The 20643-nt window shown below is 41.5% G+C and overlaps 1 protein-coding gene across 1 annotated transcript; it reads right to left on the bottom strand.

Moving 5' to 3' along the window:
- Window positions 1-4875: 4875 nt before the first annotated feature.
- On the bottom strand, window positions 4876-18842 carry LOC114688527 (carcinoembryonic antigen-related cell adhesion molecule 1-like). Its single transcript, XM_037210979.1, has 3 exons — window positions 18701-18842; window positions 16135-16410; window positions 4876-5159 (listed from the first exon to the last, which is right to left on the bottom strand). The coding sequence occupies exons 1-3, from the start codon at window positions 18840-18842 to the stop codon at window positions 4876-4878; spliced, it is 702 nt and encodes a 233-aa protein (XP_037066874.1).
- Between the last annotated feature and the right edge of the window lie 1801 nt (window positions 18843-20643).

Below are 20643 nucleotides of genomic sequence, written 5' to 3'. Positions count from 1 at the left end.
GCTTGAGTCTCCATAGCACCTGAACTTCTTCCCACAGATACCAGAACCTCTTCTCAGATATCAGGTGAATGAGCTGCAGTTAAGCAATTAGGCAGTTAGACAAGGGTAGATAGATAACCTTCAGAGCAACATTTCCTGCTGGCCGAACGTCCCATAATTAAGTCCCTTCCTGCTTGCAACCCCCATAATTAAGTCCCTTCCTGCTCTCAACCACCTGTGCCTACCTATATATGCCTTGAGAGTAAAATAAAATTATGGAGCTTGATCAGACGTCCTGTCTTGCTCTCATTCTTTGTGTCTCTTGTCCCTTTCATTCGCCGGACCTCCCTTAGGTCTCTGTTGAAGACCCCACTGGCCGGGGCACAGAAGGAACATTGCTAAACTGTTTTTATGAGGCTACAGTCACCCTGACACCCAAACCACACAAAGATGCAACAAAGAAGGAGAATTGCAGACCAATCTCCCTCACGAATATTGATGCAAAAATACTCAATAAAAAACAGGCAAACTGAATTCAAGAACACAGTAAATACATATATTTCCTGAGGGCTATCTCAGGCTCACCTTCACAAGTATATCCCTCTACTAATACCTTGCTTGTCTAAGCCCATCATGGAAACATCCTGGAGGATAAAATCTAGTTTTATATATATATATATATATATATATATATATATATATATATATATATATGTGTGTGTGTGTGTGTGTGTATGTATATATATGTATATGTATATATATATATATATGTATATGTATATCCACCATGATCAAGTAGGCTTCATACAGAGATGCAAGGATGGTTCAAAATACAAAAATCTGTCAATGTAATCCACCATATATCAAACTGAAAGAAAAAATCCACATGATCATCTCATTAGATGCTGAAAAAGCCTTTGACAAAATCCAACACCCCTTCATGACAAAGGTGGTGGGGTGGGTGATCTGGAATTCATGGAAGATTCCTAAATGTAATATAGGCAATTTACAGCAATCTGACAGCCAACATCAAATTAAATGGAGAGAAACACAAAGCGATTCCACTAAAATCAGGAAGAAGACAAGGCTGTCCCCTCTCCCCATGTTTATTCAATATAGTACTCGAAGTTCTAAGTAGAGCAATAAGACAACAATATAATATCAGGGGGATACAAATTGGAAAGGAAGAAGTCAAACTTTGCCTATTTGCAGAATATACAATAGTATGCATAAGTGACTGGGAAATTTCTACCAGGAAACTCTAACAGCTGATAAACACCTTCCCACCTTGTTGGGGGAAGACTGATTGGGTGAGTTGAAGTGTGAGGATTTTAGCAGCTGTTCTTTTCACCTTGCTGTGTTTCTAGGTTAGTTCTACCTTTCCTTCCAATACTTGAATTCAATCAATTTCATCAAGGCAATCATGTGAAGCTGTGAAAATGTGAGACAGGGCTATTGCAATTTTGAGTGGTGAATATCCAGTATTTCTATCTTATTCTCAGGGTCTCAGTCATGGCAGCCATGAATAAGTGGTCTCTTGCGGCTGTGATCTAAGTGACAGAAGGCCCAGGCTATTGACTCTCAATGGAGAGTGCCCAATTATGAGGTGCTAAAGATGTCTGTAGATGACAGGAACTTGTTCACAGAAAATCCTTAACATTCTACAGAAAGTTCTCAACTAAATGAGCAAAACTAGTAAATTTGTTGGCTAATGAAATGAGCATGCCCAAGTGAGATGTATTACTGTATACTAATATTGACCATGAACAATTGGATTTTTGTTTTTCCCAGCAGTAGTGGAGCTTGAACCTAGGGCCTCATGCATGCCCGGCAAGTGTTCAGCCCCTGAGCAATAATAGTCCCAGCCTTATCAGTGAACTATTGGAAAGGAAATGAAGAAAGTATTTATTTATGAAAGCACCAAAAAGAATAAAATACTTAGAATTAACTCCACCATGGAGATAAAGGACTTGCACTCAGAAAACTACCAAATAAGAGATGATGAAAGAAGACAAGAAATGACAGCCATTGGGGTTGATGGGTTGGAAGACTTAATCTCATTATTACGTTGTTCTGCAGTACTGGGATTGAACCCAGGGCTTTGTGCTTGGTAAGCAATGCACTACCACTGAGCTATACTCTAAGCTCTGCCTTCTAATTTTTATTTAGAAACAGGATGTCACTAAATTAATCAGGCTGGCCTTGAATTGGTTGTGATAGGCACTTTTAGAACTTGATACTCTTGCCTCAACTTCTTGAGTGGCTGGAATTACAAGAATAAGTCAGCTTGGTGAAAGACTTTTTTTAATAGATGACAATATCCCTGAATGCAGTCTATCAGTTCTATGCACATCAGATCAAAACCCCAGTGGCATTTTGCACAGAAATAGCAAAGTCCATTCTAGCTGTCCTGAAACTCACTATATAGATCAAGCTGGCCTCAAACTCCCAGAGGTCCACTTGTCTCTGCTCTCAAGAGCTGGGGTTAGAGGCAAGTACCACCATACCTGGCCATAAAATTATCTTGAAAAAAAAAACAATAAAATTGCAGGATATCGTACATGATTTCATAATTTTAGTACAAAGCTAATATAGTCCACTGCTGACATAAAGGCAGACATACAGATCAGTGTACTAGAATTGGAAAGCCTGGAACTGTTCATTCACACTAGCCATGATTAAATTAAAGATTAGTTAACATGATAAATATGTGTATTTATGGAGCACAGGTTTGCATATGTATTATAATGTATGTCAGATATGCACAGTTGGCATATCCAGCATTTCATCTGTCACTTTTTCTGTTTATTAAAAACATTCATTTCTGCTGGCTCTTTTGAATTAATTGGTGTGAAACAGAGTTGTCCTATTGAGTTACAGAACTTGGAAGGCATTCTTGCTGTCCATCTGCCCCTTGTGACCATATGAATTTTGATCAGGCTACTAAGACTGCACAATGTTGGAAGAATAATCAGTTAAATAAGGTATGTTTAGAAAATTGGATATCAAGGTAAAATAATGAAATTAAGCCTTCACTTAACAACATATAAAAAATCAACTCTAAATGGATCAAGGGCCTAAAATGGATCAGAGCTGAAAGTCTTCAGACGTTTAGGAGACAGGATGAAAGCACCTTGAAATTAGATTCAAATGGTGTCTTTGTTATGATGCCAGATGCATCATATGGGCCTTCTGGCTGCTTATATGTCTCTACACCACATGAATGTTTTGTACAGAAGAGGGTGCTAAATTCCTTGGAACTTCAGTTAGAGACAGTAATAAGATGTCATGTGGGTACTGAGAATTGAACCCCTGTCCTTTGGAAGAGCTGCTAGGGATCTTAACTATTGAGCTATCTCTCCATGTATTTGGTTTATGGGACTGGAGAGATAACTCAATAGTTAAGAATCAAACACACACACAAACACACACATACTACTACTATTACTACTACTGCTACTCACAAAAAAAAGTTATCAGAAAAAAAAGTCTTGTGCAAGGAGCATGAGAATAAGAAACTCAGTATATGGGCCACCAAGATGGCTTAGTTGGGAAGAGTGCCTGCTGTATTCCCTCCCAGTACCTGCCCCAACTGCCACACAGATATAAATGAACAAACAATGAGGGACAGCGAAATGGCTTAGCAGATAAAGGGCTTGCTAACCTACCTGAGTTCAATTCCCTGTCCCCAGAGAACTGGCCCTCACAAATTGTCCTATGACCTCCACAAAATAGGTGGGGAACACCCATACAAAATGAATAGATATGCAAATGTCGTAAGAAACTCAATACAGGACCTTTCTATCTATGAAATTTATATTTATGGATCGAAACCTTGGAAACAAACTACTTGGAAAAGTATCTCTACAATGAAAAATGTATTGCATCCTCCTATTTGTCCTGTACTCAAGACAGTAAGACTAGTGTTTATGCAGTATTCATATTAGATATTGGAAATAATCTAAAGAAAATTTGATTGTGTGGTATGGGGTGTAATATAACATGAATATTTTACTATATTCTGAGGGTGGTCTGTGTGTGTGACTCAGACCCTAAACTCTTTTTTTTTTTTTTTTTTTTTTTTTGGTTTTTCTAGACAGGGTTTCTCCGTGTAGTTTTCCGCCTTTCCTGGAACTCACTTGGTAGACCAGGCTGGCCTCGAACTCACAAAGATCTATCTGCCTCTGCCTCCTGAGTACTGGGATTAAAGGCATGCACCACCACCACCGCCGCCGCCGCCGCCACCGCCGCAGCCGCTGCCGCCGCCGCCGCCAGGCTAGACCCTAAACTCTTAATCACTTTGCATTTCTATTTGATATATTGACTTCTATTGTTGTTATTATTGACAGGGTCTCACAATGTAATCTGGGCTGGCCTTGTACTACTTTTTTTATTAAGAGATTTTCTGTTTATATTACACACCAACCACAGATTCCCCTTTCCTCATTCGCTCAGCCCTCAGTGTTTCCACTCTATACACCCCCTATTGCCACCCCTTCCAAGGAAAGGTCTCCCATGGGGAGTCAGCAGAGCCTGGTCCATTCAGTTGAGTGGCCTTGTACTTCTATGCCTCCTGCTTCATGTTCTCTCTCTTTTGAGACAGGGTCTCACTATGTAGCTCAGGCTAACCTGAAACTGGCTACTAAGACCAGGGTGGTTAAGAACTCATAGAGATCCAACTGCCTCTGCCTCTGCTGTCCTGGGGTTAAAGGCATGCAGCACTGTGCTCACCTTGCTTGGTGTTGTATCATGAGATTAACATGCATCCATCACCAAGCTGGCTGTATTTGTTTCCTGACCAGTGTTTTTCTCCTTGTGACTTTGACCCATTCTGTACTCTGTTGATGAAGAAACTGCCCCCACTCCTAACACTGTGGAGTAAGAAGGCAATAGAAGTCACTCACGTATTATGAGCAGCTGGATGGGGTCACTCCTCTGGGAACTGACTTGATTGGATACTTCACACTGATAGTCCCCAGAATGCTCAATCCTGGCAGAGACTATTTCCAGGGTGCTGTTTTTCGGGGACAGCCTCATGCTATTCGTGATTCTCAGACTCTGGCCTTTGAAGAGCCAATGGATTGAGATTCCAGTGTCGTTTGTCAAGCACTTCAGGATCACAGTGGTCAGGTCTTTGACTGTGGTATTGGTGAGTTGGATGGAGGGTTTAGTCAATGGTTCTGTGAATAAACAGTGGAGAGGATCAGCTGTGAGTCCTTCACCCTCAGATATCTCAGCCAGCTCCCAGGGCCCATAGAATGAAGGGGCCCTCTGCAAGATCACACGTTCAAGATATGGTCTGTAAGGAAAGAACTGAATCTTCCTCGTACCAAGATCACCCACAATGACCCTGACTCAGGTTATTTGTGTAGATTCCACACTGGGAGCCTCTTCAGCACACATGTCCAGAAATTTCATAAGGAGGGGTGTATTTCCCAATGATATTTGTGGTAATTCTTGCTCACATTTTCTGTGAGTGTGAACAGTTAGGTCGTGCCTTTATGAAATAACCTTTTAATTTTTATTAAAAAATTTGTCATAGGGTTAACATGGCCTAGCTAATCTTAAAGGTGTTAAAAGCTAGACCTTAGGATTGGCAAAAAATCCATATTTGAAGAATTTCTGTCTGTAGAAAAACTGTATTTCCTGCTCCATGGATATGGATTAAATACTACAGAGAAGAAGTGAATAATCACAGTGATTACCATAGCCTGACACTCTAATCCTCAGTACTAATATTTTTGAGAAAGGGTCTCACTGTATAATCCTAGCTCACTTGCAACTTGCTATGTAGACCAGGCTGACCTCAAACTCACACTCTCTACCTGCTTCTCCTTCCTCAGTGCTGGCATCAAAGATATGTGCCACCATACTCAGCTGATATTTGTTTTTTGAATCTTGAGAAGAGTAAGCAAAAGAGCATCATCAACTGTCAGTGACATAGTTCACCCTGACTCAGAACAGGGATTCCACCCACCTTCTCCACCCACTCTTCCCATCCCATGGAGTCAGAGCTGAGCCAGGCACCACACCCATGAGACAGGAGCAGAACTCTGAGCAGAGGTCTTTTCCCCATGTATGGGGAATATTCTCCTCCAATTTGGAGAATAAGAATGTGAGCACAGTTGAAATGCCTGGGTGTTCCTTATAGGTTATGGAGGTCATAAAATGAAAATGGAGAGGACAGGAAAGCTTGTGTTAGGCACAGAAAGAAATCTTGATCTGAAGGCTCTCCTAACCATGAAAAGTCCCTCACACAAGCAAAGCTTTCCAAGACTGGGAGAACCTCCTCCTCACATTGCAGGCTCCATCCCTCTCAGCCAGAAACCAGAGAACCAGGAGGTCAATAGACATAGGGATGGAGCAGGTGGCATGGAGGAAGACTGAGTTTTGCTTGTTCCCATAGACATGGGCTGGAAATTAAATGCTTCTGCATCTTCCCAGAAAGCCAAAAGACTCCACTCCAAACCTGGTGCTGATATATCTGAGACCCACTTACTAAAGACTCTAAAGTTCTTGACCCTGACAATAATTGGAATGTCTACAAATAGGTGATTTTAAACAAAGAAGCCCAAACTACACAATGGAAAAAAGAAAGCACCTTCAACAAATGGTGCTGGCATAACTGGATGTCAACTTGTAGAAGGCTGCAAATAGATCCATATCTGTCACCATGCACAAAACTTAAGTCCAAGTGGATAAAAGACCTCAAAATAAATTCAGTTACTCTATACCTGATAGAAGAGAAAGTAGGAAGTAGTCTTGAATGCATTGGCATAGGAGATCACTTCCTAAATATAACACCAGTAGTAGCACAGACACTGAGAGCAACAATTAATAAATGGGACCTCTTGAAACTGAGAAGCATTTGTAGGGCAAAAGACACAGTCAATAAGACAAAATGACAGCCTACAGAATGGGAAAAGATCTTCACCAACCCCACATCTGACAGAGGGCTGATATCAAGAATATATAAAGAACTCAAGAAAATAGACATCAAAATACCCAACAGTCCAATTAAAAATGGACTACAGAGCTAAACAGAGATTTATCAACAGAAGAAGTTCAAATGGCTGAGAGACATTTAAGGAATTGCTCAACATCCTTACACACCAGGGAAATGCAAATAAAAACAACTCTGAGATACCATCTTACACCTGTCAGAATGGTTAAGATCAACAACACTGAAGACAGCTTATGTTGGAGAAAATGTGGAGCAAGGGGAACACCCCTCCACTGTTGGTGGGAATGCAAATTTATACAGCCACTTTGGAAATTAGTATGATGCTTTCTCAGAAAATTGGGAATTGATCTCCCTTTGACCCAGCTATACCACTCTTGAGCATACACCCAAGGAATGCTCAATTATACCACACAAGGACATATGCTCAACTATGTTCATAGCAGCCTTATTTGTAATAGCCAGAACATGGAAACAACCTAGATGCCCTTCAACTGAAGAATGGATAAAGAAAATGTGGTCATTCAGATCCAGCAGCGGCCCACAGAGGTAGACAGGCCCAGCGGCAGCGGAGACAAGCAGATGCAGGTAGGCCCGCGGAGGCGGCCCGCAGAGGTAGATGGCCCGGCGGCGGTGGCCGACAGGGACATTCAGGCCTGGCGGCGGACTACCAAGTTAGACAGGCCACACGGCGGAGACAAGCAGATGCAGGTAGGTCCGCAGCGGCGGCCCGCAGAGGTAAACAGGCCCAGCGGCAGCAGCCGACAGGGACATACAGGCCCAGCAGCAGGCTGCAGAGACATACAGGCCCGGTGGCGGACCGCAGAGGTAGACAGCCCGGCAGCAGTGACAAGCAGAGGTAGGTAGGCCGGAAGTAGGTAGGCCCACGGTGGCAGCCAGCAGAGACATACAGGCCCAGTGGCAGCTGGCAGAGACATACAGGCCCGGTAGTGGACCGCAGAGGTAGACAGGCCCAGGAACGGAGACAAGCAGACACAGCTTGGAACAGGGACGCTTCTAACCCCAACACCTGGGGAAGAAGCTATCTCCGTGGGACGGAACCAGAAAGAATCTGAACACTCCCGTCTGAGGACAACCCAGGGCCCAGCTGCTGATTCTGTGAAACCCAAAAACTTGGAGGTGTTGGTGAAACTACCCTGCTCAGCTGAAACCCATCTGGGAGAGGATTCAGATGCCTACAGTTTGAAGTCTGAAGAAACAAGATCAGCTGAGGAGTTGACAAATGAACAAAACATGACCTGGGAACACAGAAGAAGGCGCTACCCAGCCACCAAACCAGATCACAAGAATCATAAGTATATACTTCACCAACTGAAATCAGCTGCCCCTGAAGAAATAGCTCAATAGCACCAATTTAACCAAGAACCCCTACTAAACCAAGACAAAAATTAGAACAAGATAGGCACTCTCAGACACAGACACCACCTGCACCACACAGAGGAAGAGATGAGTAGACGCCAGTGCAAAAATACAGGCAACAACATAAAGACCTATATGGCAACATCAGAACCTAGTGATTCTACATCTGCAAGACCTGAACATGCCAAGACAGAAGAAACAGAAGAAATCAACCCTAAAAATGACTTTAAGAAGATGATAGAGGCCCTTAAAGAAGAAATAAAACATTCCCTCAAAGAGGAAATAAAAACTTTCCTTAAAGAGGAAATGAAAAACTCCCTTAAAGAGGAAATAAAAACTTCCCTTAAAGAGGAAGTGAAAAACTCCATTAAAGAGGAAATAAAAAACTGCCTTAAAGAAATGGAAGAAAAAAACGAACAAAAAATGGGAAGAAATCAAATCAAGCCAAGAAAAAGCAATTAAACAGATGAAAGAAACATTCCAAGATCTGAAAAATGAATTTGAGACAATAAAGAAAACACATGCAGAGGGAATGCTGGAAATAGAAATCCTGACTAAATGAACAGGAACTACAGAAACAAACATAACCAACCGATTGCAAGAGATGGAACAGAGAATCTCTGACACTGAAGACACGATAGAGAAAATAGATTCATCAGTCAAAGAAAGCACTAAAGACAAAAAAGTCGTAACACAAAACGTCCAGGAAATTTGGGACACCATGAAAAGACCAAATCTAAGAATAATAGGGATAGAAGAAGGAGAAGAAGACCAACTCAAAGGCACAGAAATATATTCAACAAAATCATAGAAGAAAACTTTTCTAACCTAAAGAAAGAAATACCTATGAAGATACAAGAAGCTTACAGAACACGGAATAGGCTGGATCAAAAAAAAAAAAAAAAAAGTCCCCTCGCCACATAATAATCAAAACACTAAACACACAGAACAAAGAAAAAATATTAAGAGCAGCAAAGGAAAAAGACCAAGTAACATATAAAGGCAAACCCATCAGATTAACACCAGACTACTCAGTAGAGACTATGAAAGCTAGAAGATCATGGACAAATCTCATGCAGACACTAAGAGACCACGGATACCAACCCAGACTATTATACCCAGCAAAACTCTCAATCACCATAGGCGGAGTAAACAAAATATTCCAAGATAAAACCAGATTTAATCAATACCTGTCCACAAACCCAGCCCTACAGAGAGCACTAGAAGGGAAAATCCAACCCAAAGAAGCTAAACACATCCATGAAAAATCAAGCAATAGATAATCCCACACCAACATACACCACAGAAGGACAACACAACACAACCACAAAAAATAACAGGAATTAGCAATCACTGGTCATTAATATCCATCAATATCAATGGTCTCAACTCACCTATAAAAAGACACAGGCTAACAGAATGGATAAGAAAACAGGACCCATCCATCTGCTGCATACAAGAAACCTTAACTTCAAAGACAGACACTACCTCCGAGTAAAGGGCTGGGAAAAGGCTTTCCAAGCAAATGGACCTAAGAAACAAGCTGGTGTAGCTATCCTAATATCTAATAAATAGACTTCAAACTAAAATCAAGCAAAAGAGATCAGGATGGACATTACATATTTATCACGGGAAAAATCCACCAAGATGAAGTCTCGATTCTAAACATTTATGCTCCAAATACAAAAGCACCCACATTCATAAAAGAAACACTACTAAAGTTTAAAACGCACATCAAACCCCACACATTAGTAGTGGGAGATTTTAACACACCACTCTCACCAAAAGATAGATCTACCAGACTGAAACTTAACAAAGAAATAAAGGACCTAACAGATGTTATGACTCAAATGGACCTAATAGATATCTACAGAATATTCCATCCTAACACAAAAGAATATACCTTCTTGTCAGCACCCCATGGAACCTTCTCAAAAATTGACCACATGCTTGGCCACAAAACAAATCTCAACAGATACAAAAAAATTGGAATAACCTCCTGTAACTTATCAGACCACCATGCCTTAAAGTTAGACCTCAAAAACAACAAAAATTATAGAAAACCCAAAAACTCATGGAAACTGAATAATGCCCACCTGAAACATCAATGGGTCAAGGAAGAAATAAAGAAAGAAATTAAAGATTTCCTAGAATTCAATGAAAATGAAAGTACAACATACCCAAACTTATGGGACACTATGAAAGCAGTGCTAAGAGGAAAATTCATAGCTCTAAATGCACACATAAAGAAGATGGAGCAATCCCATACCAATGAATTAACAGCACAACTGAAAGCTCTAGAACAAAAAGAAACAAACTCACCCATGAGAAATAGACGCTAGTAAATAATCAAATTGAGGGCTGAAATCAACGAAATAGAAAACAAGAGAACAATACAAAAAATCAATGAAAATAAGAGTTGGTTCTTTGAAAAAATCAACAAAATAGACAAACCCCTAGTCAAATTAACCAAAAGGCAAAGAGAGAGCACCCAAATTAACAAAATCAGAAATGAAAAGGGAGACATAACAACAGACAATGAGGAAATCCAGAGAATCATCAGATCATACTTCTAAAACCTGTACTCCACAAAAATGGAAAACCAGGAAGAAATGGACAATTTTCTGGATAAATACCACATACCAAAATTAAATCAAGACCAGATAAACCATTTAAATAGACCAATAACCCCTAAAGAAATAGAAACAGTCATCAAAAGTCTCCCAACCAAAAAAAAGCCCAGGACCAGATGGTTTCAGTGCAGAATTCTACCAGACATTCAAAGAAGAACTAATATCAATACTCTTCAAAGTGTTCCACACAATAGAAACAGAAGGAACACTACCAAACTCTTTTTATGAGGCTACAATTACCCTGATACCCAAACCACACAAAGATGCAACAAAGAAAGAGAACTACAGACCATGAACATCTCCCTCATGAACATTGATGCAAAAATACTCAACAAAATATTGGCAAACCGAATCCAAGAATACATCAAAACAATCATCCATCACAACCAAGTAGGATTCATCCCAGGGATGCAAGGATGGTTCAACATACGAAAATCAGTCAATGTAATACACCATATAAACAAACTGAAAGAAAAAAACCACATGATCATCTCCTTAGATGCTGAAAAAGCCTTTGACAAAATCCAACACCCCTTCATGATAAAGGTCTTAGAAAGAAGAGGAATACAAGGAACATTTCTAAACATAATAAAAGCAATTTATAGCAAGCCAACAGCAAACATCAAATTAAATGGAGAGAAACTCAAAGTGATACCACTAAATTCAGGAACAAGACAAGCCTGTCCACTCTCCCCATATTTATTCAATATAGTACTAGAAGTTCTAGCTAGAGCAATAAGACAACAAAAGGAGATCAAAGGGATACAAATTGGCAAGGAAGAAGTCAAACTTTCACTATTTGCAGATGATATGATAGTATACATAAGTGACCTCAAAAACTCTACCAGGGAACTCCTACAGCTGATAAACTCCTTCAGTAAAGTGGCAGGATACAAGATCAACTCAAAAAGTCAGTAGCCCTCCTATACACAAATGATAAAAGGGTTGAGAAAGAAGTCAGAGAAACATCACCCTTTACAATAGCCACAAATAATATAAAATACCTTGGGATATCACTAACTAAACAAGTGAAGGAACTTTTTGATAAGAACTTTAAATCTCTAAAGAAAGAAATTGAAGAAGATATGAGAAAATCGAAGGATTTCCCATGCTCATGGATAGGTAGAATTAACATAGTAAAAATGGCAATCTTACCAAAAGCAATCTACAGATTCAATGCAATCCCCATCAAAATCTCAACACAATTCTTCACAGACTTGGAAAGAAAAATACTCAACTTCATATGGAAAAACAAAAGACCCAGGATAGCTAAAAGAATCCTATACGATAAAGCAACCTTTGGAGGCATCACCATTCCTGACCTCAAACTCTACTATAGAGCTATAGTAATAAAAACAGCTTGGTACTAGTATAAAAACTGACATACGGACAAATGGAATCGAATTGAAGACCCTGACATTAATCCATGCACATATGAACACCTGGTTTTTGACAAAGGAGCCAAAACTATACAATGGAAAAAAGAAAGTATCTTCAACAAATGGTGCTGGCATAACTGGATGTCAATATGTAAAAGATTACAAATAGATCCATATCTGTCACCATGCACAAAACTCAAGTCCAAGTAGATCAAAGACCTAAACATAAATCCAGTTATACTAAACTTAATAGAAAAGAAAATAGGAAGCACTCTTGAACGCATTGGCACCAGAGACCATTTCCTAAATAAAACACCAACAGCACAGACCCTGAGCACAACAATTAATAAATGGAACCTCTCGAAACTGAGAAGCTTTTGCAGGGCAAAAGACACAGTCAATAAGACAAAAAGACAGCCAACAGAATGGGAAAAGATCTTCACCAACCCCACATCTGACAGAGGATTGATCTCCACAATATATAAAGAACTCGAGAAACTAGACATAAAAGTACTGAACAGCCAATTAAAAAAATGGGCTAAAGAGCTAAACAGAGAATTCACAAAACAAGAACTACAAATGGTCGAAAGACGTTTAAAGAAATGCTCAACATCCTTAATCATCACAGAAATGCAAATCAAAATGACTCTGAGATACCACCTTACACCTGTTAGAATGGCTACGATCAAAAACACCAATGACAACCAATGTTGGAGAGGATGTGGAGCAAAGGGAACACTCCTCCACTGTTGGTGGGAGTGTAAACTTGTACAACCACTGTGGAAATCAGTATGGTGGTTTCTCAGAAAATTAGGAATAGAACTACCTCAAGACCCAGCCATCCCACTCTTGGGCATATACCCAAGGAATGCTGATTCATACCATAAAGATACATGCTCAGCTATGTTCATAGCAGCACTATTTGTAATAGCCAGAACCTGGAAACAACCTAGATGCCCATCAACGGAAGAATGGATGAAAAAAAAATGTGGTACAAATACACAATGGAGTACTACTCAGCAGAGAAAAACAATGAAAGCATGAAATTTGCAGGCAAATGGATGGAACTAGAAAAAATCATCCTGAGTGAAGTAACCCAAACCCAGAAAGACAGTCATCGTATGTACTCACTCATAAGTGGATTCTAGATATAAAATAAAGATCAGACCACAACCCATAGAACCATGGAGGCTATATATATAGCATTGAGGTCCCTAGGATGACTGTGGCTTATAATAAATTTCAGTTTTACTCAATTATTGAAAAAAATAGCCAAATGAATGGAAACACATGAAGTATGAACCAAAGGCTGAGGGGCCCCCAGCTGGATCAGGCCCTCTGAATAGGTGAAACAGTTGATTGGCTTGATCAGTTTGGGAGGCAACTAGGCAGTGGGACCAAGTCCTGTGCTCATTGCATGAGTTGACTGTTTGAAACCTGAAGCTTATGCAGGGACACTTGGCTCAGTCTGGGAGGAGGGGACTGGACCTGCCTGGACTGAGTCTACCAGGTTGATCGCAATCCTCGGGGGAGGACTTGTCCTGGAGGAGGTGGGAATGGGGGGTAGGCTAGGGGTAAGGGGAGGGGGTGGGAGGGGGAGAATAGGGGAACCCATGGATGATATGTAGAACTGAATGGTATTGTAAAATAAAATATATGTATATAAAAAATTTAAAAAATTAATTAAAAAATTAAAATTAAAAAAAAGAAAATGTGGTACATATACACAATGGAGTACTACTCGGCAGAGAAAAACAATAACAGCATGAAATTTGCAGGCAAATGGAAGGAACTAGAAAAAATCATCCTGAGTGAGATAGCCCAACTCAGAAAGACAAACATGGTATGTACTCACTCATAAGTGGATACTAGATGAAAAGCAAAGGATAACCAGACTGCAACTCACAGCTCCAGGGAGGCTACCTAGTAAAGAGGACCCTATGAAAGATACAGGATTGCCCAGCGATGGAGAAATGAATGAGATCTACATGAGCAAACTGGGGTTGAGAGGTGGTAATGGAGGGCAAGGGTCGGGGAAAAGAGAGCTTAGGGGAGCAGGAGGTCCTAGCTAGATCAGGAACAGAGTGGGAGAACAAGGAAAGAGATATCATGATAAATGAAGACACCATGGGAATAGATGCAGAGTACTAGAGAGGTCCCCAGAAACACACATAGATGACTCCACTATAGACTACTGGCAATGGTTGAGAGGGTGCCTGAGCTGACCTACACTGGTGGTCAGATAGCTGAACACCCTAACTGTCATGATAGAACCCTCATCCAGAGACAATGGAAGCAGATACAGAGATCCATGGCCAATCTCCAGGTGGAACTCCAGAAGTCCAATCGACTAGAGAGAGGAGGGATCATATGAGCAAGAGATATTGAGACATGATTGGAAAAAGTACAGAGACAACTAGCCAAACTAGTGGAAACACATGAACTGTGTCCAATAGCTGAGGGACTCCCATGGAACTGGATTAGGCCCGCTGGAAAAGTGAAACAGTTATGCAGCTTGACCTGTTTAGCAGGACCCCAGGCAGTGGGACCAGGACCTGTCCTTAGTTCATGACCTGGCTTTTTGGAACCTAGTGCCTATGCTGAGAAACTTAGCTCAGCCTTGGTACAGGGAGAGGGAACTGTACCTACCCCAACTGAAGGTACCAGGCTCTGCTGACTCCCCAGGGAAGACCTTGCCTTGTTGGAGGTGGGAATGATGAGTGTGTTTGGGGATGGAAGGCTGGGAGGTAGGAGGAGGGAGGACAGAGGAATCTGTGGTTGAAATGTAAAATGAGTAGAACATCTCTTAATAAAAAAGGAAAGAAAAAATATATAAAAAAAATCATTTCTGCTGGCTCTTTTGAATTAATTGGTGTGAAACAGAGTTGTCCTATTGAGTTACAGAAAGTAGAAGGCATTCTTCCTGTCCATCTGCCCCTCTGTGACCAGATGAGTTTTGAACAGGCTGCTAAGACTGTTCAATGATGAATGAATAATGAGTTAAACAAGGGATGTTGGGAAAATGGGATGTCCAGGTAAAAGAATGAAGTTAAGCCTTCACCTACAACATATACAAATCAGCTCTATGTGGATCAAAGACCTAAAATGGATCAGAGCTGAAAGTCATCAGATTTTTTTGGAGACAGGATGAAAGCACCTTGACATTGGATTTCGAATGGTATCTTTGTTATGATGCCAGATGCACCATATGGGCATTTTGGCTGCTTGTATGTCTCTGCACTACATGCATGTTTGGTATATGAGGAGAAGAAATGAGGGTGCTGAATTCCTTGGAACTTCAATTAGAGACAGTAATAAGCTACCATGTGGGTGCTGGGAATTGAACCCCTGTCCATTGAAAGAGTTGCTAGGGCTCTTAACTATTGAGCTATCTCTCCAGTTCCATTAACCATATATATACACACACATACTACTAAACATCACAAATAAACAGTTATTAGAAAAAAGCGTCTTGTGCAGGGATGTCATGCTTCAAATATCAGCATGAGGATAAGAAAGTCAGTATATGGGCCACCAAGATGGCTTCAGTTGGGAAGAGTGCCTGCTGAACTCACTCCCAGTACCTACCCCTAATTGCCACACAGAAATAAATGCAGCACTGTGCTCAGCTTGCTTGATGTGTTATCATGAGATTAACATGCATCCATCACCAAACTGGCTGTATTTGTTTCTTGACCAGTGTTTTTCTCCTTGTGACTTTGATCCATTCTGCACTCTTTTGATAAAGAAACTGCCCCCATACCCAACACTATTAAGTAAGAAAGTAGCAGAGGTCACTCACGTATTATGTCCAGCTGGATGGGGTCACTCCTCTTGGAACTGACTTGATTGGATACTTCACACTGATAGTCCCCGGAATGCTCAAACTTCACAGAGTATATTAGGAGGGTATGGTTGCTTTCAGACAGCCTCATCGTATCTGTGAGCTCCACACTCTGGCCTTTGAAGAACCAATGGATGGAGATCCCAGTGTCGTTTGACAAGCAGGTCAGGAACACAGAGATCAGGTCTTCAAATGTGTTGTTGGTGACTTGGATGGAGGGTTTAGTCACTGGTTCTGTGAATAAACAGTGGAGGGGACCAGCTGAGAGTCCTTCACCCTCAGAGATCTCAGCCAGCTCCCAGGACCCATAGAATGAATGGGCCCTCTGCAAGATCACATGTTCAAGATATGGTTTATAAGGAAAGACCTGAATCTTATTCCTTCCAAGATCACCCACAGTGGACTTGACTCAGGGTGTTTGTGTAGATTCCACATTGGGAGCCTCTTCAACCCAAATGTCCAGAAATCTCATGATGGGAAGAATGTATTTACCAATGATTATTGTGGGAATTCTTGCTCACATTTTCTGTGAGTGTGAAGAGTCAGGTCCCTCTTTTTATGAAATGGCATTTTGTTTCTTTTTATTTATTTATTTATTATTTTATTTTACAATATAATTTAATTCTACATATCAGCCATGGATTCCCTTGTTCTCCCCCCTCCTGCTCCCCTCCCCTTCCCTTCAGTTCACCCCCCATTCCCATCTCCTCCAGGGCAAAGACTCCCCCAAGGGTTGAGATCAACCTGGTAGACTCAGTCCAGGCAGGTCCAGTGCCCTCCTCCAAGGCTGAGCCAAGTGTCCCTGCATAAGCCCCAGGTTTCAAACAGCCAACTCATGCACTGAGCACAGGACCTGGTCCCTCTTTCTCGCCAACTGGATTTCTGTGGGCCTCTCTAGTACTTTGCTTTTTCCTATTCTCATGTGGTCTCCATTTACCATGGTCTCCTATTTCTTGTTCTCCCCCTCTGTTCTTAATCAACAAAGATGCCCGCACAATGGACTGCTGGCAATGGTCGAGAGACAGCCTGAACTGATCTACTCTGGTGATAGGATGGCCAAACACCCTAATTGTTGTGCTAGAAACCCCATCCAATGACTGAGGAAACTGGATGCAGAGATCCACGGCCAGGCCCTGGGTGGAGCTCCGGGAGTCCAGTTGGCAAGAAAGAGGAGGGTTTATATGAGCAAGAATTGTTGAGACCAAGGTTGGATAAATCACAGGGACAAATAGCCAAACAAATGGAAACACATGAACTATGAACCAATGGCTGAGGGGTCCCCAACAGGATCAGGCCCTCTGAAAAGGTGAGACAGTTGATTGGCTTGATCTGTTTGGGAGGCCCCCAGGCAGTGGGACCCGGTCCTGTGCTCAGTGCATGAGTTGGCTGTTTGAAACCTGGGGCTTATGCAGGGACACTTGGCTCAGCCTTGGAGGAGGGGACTGGACTTGCCTGGACTGAGTCTACCAAGTTGATCTCAACCCTCGGGGGAGGCTTTACCCTGGAGGAGATGGGAATAGGGGGGTGGACTGGGGGGAAGGGGAGGGGGCGGGAGGGGAAAGAACAAGGGAATCCATGGCTGATATGTAGAATTAAATTATATTGTAAAATAAAATAATAATAAAAATTTGAAATTAAAAAAATACAAAAATTTGTCAATGTAATCCACCATATATCAAACTGAAAGAAAAAATCCACATGATCATCTCATTAGATGCTGAAAAAGCCTTTGACAAAATCCAAAACCCCTTCATCCAAACCCCCAAACAAAGGTCTTGGGATGATCAGGAATACATGGAAGATTCTTAAATGTAATACAGGAAATTTACAGCAATCTAACAGCCAACATCAAATTAAATGGAGAGAAACGCAAAGCGATTCCACTAAAATCAGGAAGAAGACAAGGCTGTCCTCTCTCCCCATGTTTATTCAATATAGTACTCGAAGTTCTAAGTAGAGCAATAAGACAACAATATAATATCAGGGGGATACAAATTGGAAAGGAAGAAGTCAAACTTTCCCTATATGCAGAATATACGACAGTATGCATAATTGACTGGGAAATTTCTACCAGGAAACTCTAACAGCTGATAAACACTTTCCCACCTTGTTGGAGGAAGACTGATTGGGTGAGATGAAGTGTGATGATCTTAGCAAGTGTCCTTTTGTGTTTCTAGGTTAGTTCTACCTTTTCCTTCCAATCCTTGAATTCCATCAATTTCATCAAGGCAATCATGTGAAGCTGTGGGAATGTGAGACAGGGCTACTGTGATTTTGTGTTTGAATATCCAGGGTCCAACTGTCTCTGCCTCTGGTGTGCTAGGGTTAAAGGCATGCTGCACTCTGCTCAGCTTGCTTGGCATGTTATCATGAGATTAACATGCATCCATCACCAAGCTGGCTCTATTTGTAATTTGAACCATGTTTTCCTCCCTGTACCTTTTACCCATTCTGCACTCTGATGATAAAGAAACTGCCCCCATCCCCAACACTATGGAGTAAGAGGGGAACAGAGGTCACTCACCTATTACATCCAGCTGGAGGGGGTCACTCATCTTGGACTCAAGTGGATTGGATACCTCACACTGATAATCCCCTGAATCCTCCCTCCTGGCAGGGAATATTTGGAGGCTGCTATTGTTCTGGGTCAGTGTCATCCTATTCATGATCCCCAGTCTCTGGCCTTTGAAATACCAACTGATGGAGTTATCAATGGCAATTGATGGGCACTTCAGGAACACAGAGACCAGGTCTTTTTCTATGGTTTTGTTGACTTGGATGGAGGGTTTAGTCACTGCATCTGTGGATAAACAAGGGATGGGGCCAGCTGAGAGTCCGTCAATTTCAGAGATCTCAGACAGCTCCCAGAGTCCATAGAATGAAGTAGCCCTCTGCAAGATCACATCTTTGGGTTGAAGATATGTTTTGCAAGAAGAGAGCTGAATCTTACTCCATCAAGATCACTCACAGTGGCCCTGACTCAGGATATTTGTGTATATTCCACACTGGGAGCCTCTTCAACCTACCTGTCCAGAAATCTCATGGTGGGGAAATGTATTTCCCAATGATTTTTGTGGGAGTTCTTGCTCACACTTTCTGTGAGTGTGAATTATCAGGTCCCTCTTTTATAAAATAGATTTCTGTTTATTTTTTATTAAATAATTTGTCATAGGGTTAAGATGGCCCAGCTAATCTTAAAGATGTTAAAGGCTATACCTCAGGACTGGGAGAAATCCCTAACTGAAGAATTTCTGTTTGTAGAAAAATTGTATTTCCTGTCCCATGGATATGGATTAAATACTACAGAGAAGTGAATAATCACAGTGCTGACCACAGCCTGCCACTCTAATACTCAGTACTGATAATTTTTGAGACAGGGTCTCACTGTACAGTTCTAGCTTGCTTGGAACTTGCTATGTAGACCCAGCTGGCCTCAAACTCACACTATCTACCTCTTCTACCTACTCAGTGTTGGCATCAAGGGTGTGGGCCACCACACTCAGCCAACATTTTTTTTTTTTTGGAGCCTGAGAAGAGTAAGCAAAAGAACATCATCAACTGTCAGTGACATGATTTTACCCTGACTCAGAACAGGGCTCCCAGAGACCTTCTCCACCCACTCTCCCCATCCCATGGAATCAGAGCTGAGCCAGCCACCCCACACAGAGACAGGAGTAGACATGCTAGCTAGCAGAGGTCTAGTCCCGATGTGGGGGGAAATTTCTCTTCGAATTTGAAGAATAAGAATGTGAGCACAGTTGAAATGCCTGGGTGTTCCTTGTAGGTCATGGAGGTCATAAAATGAAAATGGAGTGGACAGGAAAGCTTGTGTTAGGCACAGAAAGAAATCCTGACCTGGAGGCTCTCCTAACCATGGAAAGTCCCTCACACAAGCAAAGGCTTTCCAAGACTGGGAGAAGCTCCTCCTCACATTGCAGGCTCCATCCCTCTCAGCCAGAAACCAGAGAACCAGGAGGTCAATAGACATAGGGACAGAGCAGGTGGCATGTGGGAAGACAGTTTTGCTTGTTCCCATAGACATGGGCTGGAAATTAAATGCTTCTGCATCTTCCCAGAAAGCCAAAAGACTCCACTCCAAACCTGGTGCTGATATTTCAGAGATGTACTTACTAAGGACTGTAATGTTCTTGAGTGTGGTCTTACTGAGGACAGTGACAGCTATAGATGAGGCAGGTATAAGATCCACTATTATTAGTATGGATGTTGGGAATATAGAGGTCTTGGGAGGATGATTGGAGCTCTCCATTGACAAACCAAGAGTACTGTACAGGTGAGTTAGCATCTGTGTGGCAGATGTGAGGTTTGTCCTTGAATGTAAATGAATATTTGAGGGGGATATGATCAGGACATTTAAATCATCTGGAGCAAACAGAATAAAGTCACATGTGACATCAGCTTAGGGAAGGGGAAATCCTGTTCTGTAGAAGGACATAGTATCTCTTTGAG

Source organism: Peromyscus leucopus, chromosome 1, assembly GCF_004664715.2.
Source record: "Peromyscus leucopus breed LL Stock chromosome 1, UCI_PerLeu_2.1, whole genome shotgun sequence".
Classification (NCBI taxonomy): Eukaryota; Metazoa; Chordata; class Mammalia; order Rodentia; family Cricetidae; genus Peromyscus; species Peromyscus leucopus.
This window is presented reverse-complemented; position numbering and strand designations above follow the sequence as displayed.

Bases quoted from the DNA above. Each gene is read 5' to 3' on its own strand.
- LOC114688527 (XM_037210979.1), bottom strand. From the start codon at position 18,842: ATGAATAGGATGACACTGACCCAGAACAATAGCAGCCTCCAAATATTC. The intron at 16,411-18,700 runs GTGAGTGACCTC...GTTTATTCACAG, and splicing joins CCTCCAGCTGGATGTAATAG to AACCAGTGACTAAACCCTCC. The intron at 5,160-16,134 runs GTGAGTGACCTC...GTTTATTCACAG, and splicing joins CATCCAGCTGGACATAATAC to AACCATTGACTAAACCCTCC.